The sequence below is a fragment of the Leishmania panamensis genome (genome assembly GCF_000755165.1).
Source record: "Leishmania panamensis strain MHOM/PA/94/PSC-1 chromosome 26 sequence".
Taxonomy (NCBI): domain Eukaryota; phylum Euglenozoa; class Kinetoplastea; order Trypanosomatida; family Trypanosomatidae; genus Leishmania; species Leishmania panamensis.
This window is the reverse complement of record NC_025872.1, coordinates 803,939-814,912: the sequence shown is the minus strand read 5'-3', so window position 1 is coordinate 814,912 and position 10,974 is coordinate 803,939. Positions and strand designations below refer to the sequence as shown.

General features: G+C 59.9%; 2 protein-coding genes across 2 annotated transcripts in view; both read right to left on the bottom strand.

The window, feature by feature from the left end:
- Positions 1-1,766, bottom strand: part of LPMP_262130 (hypothetical protein) — a gene marked incomplete at both ends in the record, with an annotated part of 6,216 nt that extends 4,450 nt beyond the window's left edge. Inside the window, one exon of the mRNA XM_010701730.1 lies at positions 1-1,766. Coding sequence (XP_010700032.1) covers positions 1-1,766 — 1,766 coding nt within the window.
- Positions 1,767-3,448: 1,682 nt separating this feature from the next.
- On the bottom strand, positions 3,449-9,496 carry LPMP_262120 (hypothetical protein; the record flags this gene model as incomplete). The annotated part of the gene is made up of 1 exon (XM_010701729.1): positions 3,449-9,496. The coding sequence occupies one exon, from the start codon at positions 9,494-9,496 to the stop codon at positions 3,449-3,451; it is 6,048 nt and encodes a 2,015-aa protein (XP_010700031.1).
- Positions 9,497-10,974: the final 1,478 nt, after the last annotated feature.

Here is a 10,974-nt window from a genome sequence, read left to right as displayed (position 1 = left end):
TCCTTGGTGGCGGTGTGCACTGCACTGTATAGGGTTTGCTGTGTAAGGGAAGTGGGGATGTGAGGGTTTGTGTTGTGGCGCTGTGGTATGTTATGGCGGACGTGGGGAGAATTGAGAGGGGCAAAGGGCTGCTGCGCTTGGCGTTGTGAGGCCATTGCGGGTGGTTCTGTGCAGGGATGAAGGCGTGATTCTACGTACTGGCGGTAGCGGATGTGCAGGCCGTGTAGGGTGTTGAGAGCGTGGGAGGCATTCGCGGCGATGTGGGTACGTTGGTGCTGCTCGCGCTGAAAGAGGGTATGGTGGTGCCTATTTCGGGTGGAGGCACAGTTTCGCTGAAAGTGGGCCCTGTCATTGCGGGTGTAGTGGGGTGTACCGCGGGAGGCGTCGGTAGGCGCAAAAGGGCTGATGATGGGGCGTTGAGAGTTAGTGCTGGGACAGTCGCCGTGTGGTTGCGGCTGTTGTTGATCGGTTAGAAACTGAGAAAAGGCTTTGTGTGCTCCGGTCAGGGGTGCTTCTATAGCCCTAGACGTGGAGGGGGTCAGCGTGGCGAAGAAAGGCCGTCTGCATACCTGCACAGTCGAATGGCATGCGTGCTGCACTCCGGGCGTAGTGAGAAGGAAGCTGGGTGGTGCTGCGAGCGAGACGGAAGAGCGCCGTGGTGAATGTACAGACGGCTGGAATGTTAACCGAGCGGCGCTAGTAGTGGCGGGCGGTCGTGGGGAAAGGGTATTTGTCGCCATCTCTGGGGTCAACACCGTTGCTGCCTCACCAGACGCCACGTGGGAAGCGACAGTGACGTGGTGGTCTGAGGCCCGGTAGCCTCTGATCAAACGATGGAGCCGCGCGTACTGCACAGAGATGCTGTGGGCGTATGCCTCCGAGCTCGCGGCGCCCGGTAGGACCGGCAACGATGGTATCGGTGCCGGAGTACTCTGCGTTAGGAATGCTGCATCAACGTTCACCGCCAGCGTGTCGATCCCTTCATCCCGAGTACAGGGGCACGCAGTAGAACCGCGACGCGAGCCTTTGATGGGCGTCGCTGGGTAGCGAGAACGAGCACTTTGACAAGGTCGCGATCGATGCGCATGAATCCTGAACTTGTGTGGCGGTGGTTCTGGTGCGACTAAGGATGTCCAGCGAATGCGATCAGCGGTGAAGAAGCGGTCCTGCCCGGGTACCACCGCATCGACACCTGGCTTCTGCCTGACAGAGGGCGGCGGCACACGCCTCTCCCCCGAGAGTTTCAAGGTTCCTACGGGACCGCTGCGTAGAAGCGGCAAAGTGGTGAGGGTGTCTGGGCCTCCGCCGTCACAGCAACCTGAGTCCACTGCGATTGTGGTGAGCCCAAGTCGTGCTCGCTGGGAAGACTCGGCTTCCGCAGAAACGATGGTGAAGGGGATGTACGCATCTGCCGCTGTCTGGCGCTGCCGCTCCAGGGCGCGTAAGGGATAAAACCAACCGGTGTTAGTCACAGAGCGCGCAGCCCCAACGCGAACCACTGCAAGCGCCGTGTCCACGTCGCAGCGTGGCTGAAGGGCTCCTGACACATGTCGCTTCTGACCTAGAAGTCGCGAAGGCGACCTCAGGACCTGCAACGTCGAAGGTGCGGTCGTTTCTGCCGCCTCAGTGGGTCGTGCTCTGCGTAGTGATGAGGAACTTAAACGACGTACAGGCACGGCCGCTACAGCGGCATCACCACGCAGTGCGCACTCCGCCTTCTGTGATTCGCAGCCCCCCTTCGGTGACGATGACTGCGGCGGTGGCATGCTTGGCGAGGGAGAGCCTCTGTGCCGCTGCAACGCAGAGAATGCACGGTTGGGAGAGGGCGCAGTGATAGAAAAGATTGAAGCGTGGCTGCTGATGAAGCTGGATGCCGCTCGTTAGTGCAGAAAACCTCAATGGATGAATCAGGGAACATTCGTAGTGCTGCTGTGTGGACATGGACATACCTGTGGCACGTACGACCACCACAGAGGGGAGGGAAAGAAGTATGAGAGCGAACGAGAGAGAACAAAGCCAAGTAGGAGAGTGGCCTTCACACCCTTCCCCCTTCCCATCGCCACCGTGTTGTGTGGGGAGGTAGACGGCACACAGTAAATTGCACTCCTTTTCACTCCTTCCGTTCGCAAGATGAATTACGAGGAACGGCGTACAACTACGCTGAGTAGAGAGCGTGTGTATGGGCGGCGCGTTGCTGCTGCCCTCGGAGAGCAACACGCAGAGTTGCACCGCTTTCTCTAGCCTTTTCTTGCGTGAGTTATGAAAGAGCCCTCGTAATTGTGTAGCAGAGTTTGTGTGTGAGTGTGTGTGTGTATTGACGGCGGTTCGGCTTAGTAAAGGTGGCAAAATGAAATCGAAAACAAGACGCGCAGAAGAGAGTGGAAAGGAGCAGGAGTTTGGGGGAAAGAGAGGGAGAGAGCACTCGAGACAGCGCGCAACCCTCTCTGATCCTGTGAAGAAGGGGGTAGAGGAGGAGGCAGCTGCAGTGGCACCCCTGTCATGGTGGTATCATGCGCCGCTGCTGGCGATACCTCTGCCCAACACAAGGGGGGAGGAGGGCGAGGAGTAGCGAAGTAAGCTAGCCCGATAGGGGTGCAAAGCTACAGCCTCGGTTGCAGTGTGGCTACGCTAAGGAGCACCTCACTTGCCGCAATGACCTCTCTCTTTCAGCCCCCTATCCTCCCCTTTCCTTCCGCCACACTTCTGTCATTTTTTCGATTTTTCCTTCTCCGCTGCCACGCTCTTCCTGGCTTTCCAGGAGCCCCTCTTCAGGTTCACGAGGGGAGGGAGAACAGATAGGAGTGGAGGGGAAACTGAGATACAAAGTATGGCAGGCGAGTCAGCCACCGACGGTAATTTTGCTGGTGTGCGCACAGGCTTCCACACAAAACTGCCTTCCCTATGCATCTGGGCTGCTGCCTATGAGGACACGGGCGTATTTTCAATTTTTGCTCACCTTACACGCGCGTAGCATCCGAGGTACACAGAAAAGAGAAGTCACACAGAGACTCACCAACAAAGGCCAGTGGGGGAAGAGGGGAGGACAGAAGTCACGGATTTCTCCACCACACACTACACGAGAGTAAGGAAGTGGGGAGGAAGAGAGGAGGTGGATGGGGACATCCACGCGCCTCGTCGCAGTCCTACACTCCGATGCCTACAAACCGCGCACTCGATGATACACCCGAACACTCAACAAAATGGAGGGGAGACAACGACACGAACACCGTAAACATCGTCATTACGCAGACGCATAGGGGAGGACAACGATGCAGAGAAGCATCAAACAGAGGAGGCGAGACTCTCTGATACGCCCATAAGGCGAGTCGAAGCAGAAACGAAAAAGGAGAAGAAGGGAGGACGGAAGAGACAAGTGAGCGGGGACACAAGCAGAGAGCTGCACATCCACACACACACACACACACACACACACTTAGACGCCCGCAGACTAAGAGGATGTCCATCCCACCTCCTCATGTGACGAGAGCGCCGGCTTTGAAGGTACTGGGAGACACTGCACGGGCACTGCACCCGCTACGCTCATCCCGTGGCTGCGCAGAAGCCTCTTTTGCTCGCGCTTCTTGGCCTCATAAAAAGCCCAGAGAGTCGGATACGAGTAATTTGACATCTGATCCCGAATGAAGACCGCATCAACACTCGCCGGGTGCAACACATAGAAATCGACCAAGAGACTCCCCTTGCTGTAGCGCACGTCCTGGATTGCGGAGATAGGCACGCTGGCTGCCACAGCGGAGTCGTTCGTGAAGGCGTCATGCATGCCCTCGTAGTGGTGGGTCATGATGAGCTCCCACACCGACCCGGGAAAGCCCAGTAGCACCATCGTCCTCTTCATGGCACCGTCGTTGCGCGGCGGGAGCGGCAGCTGCAGGACATCGGCCGCACTAGCCTCTGAAGCTGCTCTGGTCGTTGGCATCTTGAGCTTGACCGCGCCGTCACTACCATCGTCACTAGGCACCTCCAGCAACGGAAGTAGGGAACCGTCTACATGGGCCGCAGCACTCCTGAACGGCGCCACGTGTGGCTCATCATTGGTGGCGTCCGGCAGCCCCTCTGTCCCTCGCATAGCGCTCGAGAACTGATTGCCATCATCATCGGTGTTTGTGTTGGTTTGCACTAGAAACTCTTTCGGCGATGCGACCAGCTGTGACGCTGCCAACGATGATGATGGCGTAGATACGAAGGACGAGGAAATTTCTGCGCTTGAGGGAGCCGGGAGTGGCTGTGGGACTTCCATGGCGGGCGCAAGAGCCTCGACAACAGAGGGCGGCGCCACGTGCACTTCCCCTCCAGTAGGGTTGCCAGGAGCCTCGGCGTCGACGCCGCTCTCATCGAAGGTTGAAGCTTCTCCTACGGCATCCGTGATGGCACCAGCGTGTGAGACCTCTTCGTGGTGAAAATGAGAAAGCGCATCGGCCGCGTCTGTGTCAACGTCGCAGTACGCCATGAGCGTCACGCGCCGCTGCGCCAGTGGCAGGCGCATATCGGAGCCCACTGTGTGAGGGGGCGGGTCGCTTGGGTCTGCCAAGCTCGCCGTCGCCGAAACCGATGTATCCTCGTCTCGCCTCTCGCAGCGGCGGATTAGTATTTGAGTGTTTGTGAGGGAAAGGGAATCGCGGAAAACATCCATGGGGACATCTACTGCCCCATCGTAGTCGTTCTGAGTCGTCGTAATCGTAGTGGTTGTAACCGCCTCAGATGTGGTGCTGGGATGGCTCGGATCTCTCTCCTCTTCATCCTCGCCCTCAGCGGTTGTGTCGACATGGCCAGCACCACCGGGGTCATCGCCGTCACCTGTGCTATCCTCCGTTACCCATTCCTCCCATAACCCGTAGAAGGCGTTGGCCGCCGCCGCCGCCGCTGCTACCGCAGCGCGGTGATGTAGGACCTGCGGCGGTGCATCCGGGTCCTCCTCTTTTTCTCTGTCTGTCGAGACAGAAAACACAGGCGCAGGCAGGAACACAGACGCAGAGGTCATCACATGCGGGGTCGCATCGCCTCCTGCAGCGACGACCTCAGCGGCCGCTGCCATATCCGGCTGCGACAGTAGCGTGTTTACATTTGCCGTCGCGCTGAAGGAGCCTTCCTCCTCTTCCTCGTTTTCGCTCGGCGCCATCTCTGCCGCAACAGCATCGCCCAACTCGTCATTGCCCTTGGAGTCGAGAGTCTGTGGTGAACTTGACGCATCACAGGCCTCCTTTTGCTGCCGAGCACCAGCAGCCGCTGTCTCGCGGAGTGTCTCGTCGCCTTTATTCTTCACGTTATCACTGCACTCCGCACCGTCATCGCGCTTGAGCAGCGGCACAGCCTCGCTATCCTTACCCGCGGCAGCGTGGTGTTCCTCATCATGTGCCTCCGATGCCGCCACGCGCGTCGGCCTCGCCGAGCAGGCCAAGTCTTCCTCTTCGCCCTCGTCCTCTCGTGTCGTTGCGGCCCCGTTGTCGTCACCTGTCTTCATTGCGATGGCGTCTGTTAAAGCCGAAGGCTGCTCCTCTGGGGACAATAAAGAGGCATCATCGGGGCACGGTCTCGCTTTTAACCGGGCCACAGACTCGTCGGCGGCGCAGTCATTGATGTCGGAAGCGCTGTCTTTTGGCCTGCAGTCCGCTCCCTCCTGCTGTCTGCTGGACTGCTCGGTGTCCACCGACTCAGCGGCTGAATCAGTGGCTGGGATTCCCCCTACAGCCTCCGCTGCTACAATGTGGGCGCTTACACCACTCACGCTATCAGCCACAGCGATGTCCGTGACCTCGTCGACCTGGTCAACATTGCTGGAGCTCTCACTAGGGCCCTCGGCTCCAGCCGCCATGTGACTGTCGCTCTGGGATCGTGGCACCTCCGCGGAATACTCAGCTGGTGGTGCCGCCGTGGGAGGCACCGGAGACGGCCGCCACGACTCTACCAGCCCAGGGGCATCGGCGGGTACGTTGTGCATACCTTGAAGGGCATCCGCGGCGGTGACCGGAGGGATGATGTTGAGGTCCTCGACCTCTGCACTTTCAGTGGAGCTTGACAGCTCCATGCGAGTGTCTGCCGGAGACGTCCGCGCCGACTCCTTGTGCTCCTCCAAACTCGCAGCGACCCCATCACCTCCCTCTGCAGCATGAGCCGGGGCAGAGCTATCAGCCGCAGGTATCTCCTTCGCTACGCTATACACTAGCGTCGATGTCGGGGAGGCGTTTGCATTTTGGCCTCCTGCAGTGTCATTGGCATTGACTGAAAAGGCAGCTGATGTGCCTGCTGAGAACTCCCTAGCACCATCGGCACTCGGTAGCGAAGTTGCCCATACGTAAGTGGCAGTGCTCGGCTCTTCCAACAGTTCGTGAGGAGGGCTAGGCGAGTGGGATGGGCCAGCACTAGCTGCAGGGAATAGGGCCTCGCTTGCCTTTGGCGGCGGTTCTCGCACAGGTAAAGGCTGCTCCACTGCTGCCGCCAGTGGTGATGTCTCGGCTTCTTCTACTGAAGGAAGAAGCTCAGTGCCGGCGTCTATGTCGTACTGCTCCTTGCAGGACACCTCCTCGTGTGCGGGGGTATGCGCCCCCGACAGCGCCTCTCGCACCACATTTGGCTCCACCACTACTCCTCCCCTGCTGTCAGTCCCCGGCATCGGTGTTGCCTCTGTGTCTGCCAAGTGCCAAAGAGTACCACCGCCCCCGTCCCTGCTCCCCCGAGCGTCCGCGGCGGTCGTCGCAGCCGTCGCGACAGCCGTGGATCGCCTCGCATCGTCATGCGTGTCTACGTGCACGCCGACAGCCTCTTCATCCTCCTCACCGCCCTCTAAAGCTGGTATGGTGTCTGTGCGGTACTCTTGCTCAGCCCATTCCTTGTCGCGCTGATCATCCTGTGGCATCACCGCCACTGGGGCCTCATTCTGTACATCGTCGGCTGTGATCGTTGTTGTCTTCACTGCGCCCGAGTGCGCCTCAGGGAGCGCCGCAACAGCGGCTGCAGCAGTGTGTCCGCTGACCAGCGCATCCGCTTCGATTTCACCTGGTATGTCCGCCTCGCCGATCGTTGTCGAACAACACTCGTCTTTGGGCGGAGAGGAAGAGCAGTCGTGGCCCATTGGTGTGACTGTGCTCAACTCTACGGACGTTGGTGGTGGCACCACGACACCTTGAAGTACTGTGGCATCCGTCACAGACCATGGCAGAGGCTGAGACAGCGAGCTGAACGAGGACGCGCCGAGAGGATAGGCAGTGGAGGCAATTGCAACCATGACGGCGGAAGCAGCAGAGTCCACCTCTACGTCTGCTGCCGAGCGGGGGGGCCGGGGCCTCGTTGACGTCGTCACAGGTGGAGGTGCGGCCGCGGCATCCACGTCACCACTAGAGATTGGTGATGCTGGTGGTTGCCGGCAATGTGTCGGAGAGCTGTGTCCCTGCTGCCACACCTGGACAGACCTCTGCAGCAGTGCATTGAGGGCGCCACGCTGCGCTGGGTTCATCGCTATTGTCGACGCCTCCGTGGTATGCGCACTGAATCGCGGAGTTGGAGCACAGTCAGGCATGTACGATCCCATCGACGAGGAGGGATCGAAATATGGATGCGCTACAGGCATGTAGGCCCCGTGTGGTGGCGATGGTGCTGCTGGGGCCGTGCGGGGCGGGGATGGCACGTAGGTAGGGTAGCGTCCGCCATCGCACCCCTCTGCGCTTCCTGCAGCGGGTCGTGAAAACGACATCGACGGCTTGAATGGGCTCTGCAAGTGGCGCTGCAAAATGGGGTCGTCGAAGAACAGCTGCTGAGGCGGCGGCTGTAGAGGGGGACCAGGAAGGGGCGGTGAAGAAGGTCCTCGTATTGTCGCGGCAACCTCTACATGGCTGTACCCTTGCGCGGGAGCCGTTGGACGACGCGGTGCCGGGGCTCTGCTGTCACTACCCAGCCGGGCGAGCAGCCCGTGCGCAGCTGGGCAGGTTGGAAGCGGGTGCGTCGGCGGCTTCGAGGACTGTGGGGCGTTGTAAAAGCGCTGTAGACAGTTGGGGTTGTCCGGGTTGCTGCTGATGCTGTTGCTGCCGTAGCTCGCGCGAAATTGCCGCTCCGCCGCCTTGGCAGCTCGCAGCTCAGCCTCTCGTGTGACCTCCTCCGCCTCCGCATGTAGGACAGCTTCGTTGTCATCGATGTAGACCACATTGACATTGCTGGATTGGCTACCAGCAACATCGCCCGTCCTCTTCCATGCAGCACAATAATCATCCACGTAATGGCCGTATGTACGATCCCTGTACGACAGCGGCAGCGGAGGAAGAGATGCGACGCCGTAAACAACATCATCGACATCATTCTCCACACCGTTCCAGCCCATTAGGTAGCTGCCGTCCTCATCTGAGTTGCCGTCGTACGTGAGAATCATGCCGGTGGAGTCGTCGTTGCCTCGCGCGTCTGGCGACACTACCGCTGCCTTGCAGGACCTATGAGGGTGTCGTTGGTACGGGGGTACCTTCTCCTCTGGATTGAAAGGGCTGTTGCTGCTGGTCCTCCGGTCAAACGCAGGTCGGGGTCGAGATGAGCTGCCCGCCGCGATAGACGGCGCCGACGCTATGTCCACCAAGCTGCGCGGCTGCGCCAAGGGACATGGTCCGTGCTGAGGCGCCGAGGTGGGGCGGCCTTCAGGTGGACGAGGGGTGATGGCAGTCAAACCACGCTCGGCGCTGTCACCCCAGAGGTGGCGTGGCACCGCACCGTCGCGGTCACAGGGCGGTGAGGCGTGTGGGGGCATGTGGTGATGCTGCGCAACGGGGCATGGACGCAACCCCAAAACCTCCTGCGCGCCCTCCGCCGTTGCGTCCGACATCTCGGCATGCCCTTCACACCCCTCCTCCACGATGGGGGTGTCGACTCCTGCTGCCACCATCACGACGGAGAACAGCGTACTCGCCAATGGCAGCGTGTCCGCGGAAAGCTGGACATATTGGTTAAAGTCCGTGTCAAAATAGAAGTAGCCCTGTGGTACACAGAGCGGCGAGAAGGTGCGGAGGGATGTGAGCGCAATACAACGCAGAAAAGACTGCGTCATGTCCCATGCCTCCTCTGCTGACGCATCGGCTGGTAGCACCGGTGCCCTGCACTGAATCGAATGAGCCGCGCGCATGTCGGCTGGGGACCGCAACAGCGCGGCAGCCCTCATCGCCGCGGCCCCCTCGTGGGCGGAGCCGCAGTGGCTCGAAACGGAGATGATGAAGATGTCGACAGTCCACCATGCCGATACGTCTTCGGCACCGCTGTACGCGGATGTGTCTGCCTCGCCGCTGCGTGAATCCTGCTCCGCGACTGTTGATGAGGCCTGATACAACTGCAGCCTCTCTGGAGGCCTAGCGATGTGAGCTGCCTCTCCTTTGCACGTCAGTAAACTTCCGTCTGGGAGTGCTGAACGCACAGGCACCAATAGCAATGGAACATCAGCGGACCACCGCGTTGGGCGTGCTGAGATGGTGGAAATTGCGGCATACTCCCCATTACCCTGCTCCAATGCCGCCATCGTGATGCTCTTGTGCATCGCTGATGAGGATGGTGCCAAGGACGAACGTGCCTGTGGTGACACTGTCGATGGCGTTGCGCCGCTGCCGTTTCTGGTGGGCGCCCTGTACCGGGCGGCTGCCACCTCTTCGAATGAGCCGCGAGCTAGCACATGGATGGGGACAGCGCTGAGGGCTGATGTGCGAAGCCTGCACGCCTGCACCCTCTGCGAGTCGGACTCAAAGGTGAACGAAGAGTGCGGTGCTGGGGGAGGTAGAAGCTGCTTCCGCCTACTGCTGCTGCTGCTGTATGTGTTCGCTACGTACGCAGCTGAAGAAGCACCGCTTCGTCGGCCACTTGGCGCAGCCGGCATCATTGGGGGTGCACCGAAGGGAGCGCTGGAGGGCCGCTGAGCCGACCCCGTGCCCAACACCGCGCCGACACTCCGCGCCACAGCAAGCGTCGTCGAGTTCGTCAGCCTGTGCGCGCGAGCGCCGTCAACATCGTTGCAGTTATGAACACCTACGCGCTGAGGTGGCAGGTTGGCACCGGCACCGGCGAAGCGGGTGGATGTTCCCGCAGTAGTTCTGTAGGCGTCATTGAAATGAGCTACGGATGCTGATGACGCCGCTATTGAAGATACATGACAGGTATGAGGAAGATAGTCAGCACGTCCCCACACACCGCTACCGCTCATGAACGGTGGCGCAGTCGAGCAACAGTACGCAGACGGCGGGTGCACGACGCCATGTGTTGCCGTGGCGGACAATGGAGTTGCTGTTATCCTTGAGGAGCGAGGGTAGGAGTTGACAGAGTGGCACTGCGCTCTTTCTGGCTCTATGACTCCCTCGTGAGGCGGATAGGCATGGCAAGAGGAGCGCTGTGGCAGAGACGGCCACGTTACCCTCTTGCTACTGTGCGAAGTGTGGTAGCCCATGTCCTGGGTTGCGCAAGCGTAGGAGTTGTTGGGGCCGCGGAGGCTATCATTAGGGTGCCGCAGAAAGCTTTGACGGGAAGAGGGGGTAGTGTTGGGCATATCCGCAGAGGCGTCAAGACAGGACGTACTGCTGGGGAGCAGGTAAAATGCATCTGCAGCATCCCTGCGGAAGAACATGACTCGAGCGGTGGCGTCTTCTCTCGGCTCTGCACAAATAAGCAACGAGGCGCTCTGAGGAAAGAGGTGAGCACGTGTGTGGGGGGGGGGGGGAAAGGGGTGGTTATGTGTGGGGTGGGGTGTACAACTGTAATGGGAAGTAAGTGAGGAGCGGGGGAGGGAGGGAGGGAAAGGGAGTGGGAGGAAACTACAAAACGAAAAGAGGCTGTTGTGTGGGCAACGATGTATGCCCGGCACAGCCGCAAGCACAGCGTAAGGGGGGAGAAGGGGGGGATGGAAGAGGAACGGCACAGGAAAGGAAAAGGGAAAAGAAACCGAGCAAAAGAGAGCGCGCGAGTCACGGAAATTTGGCACACACAATAACAACAAGCGAGACGAACGCATGA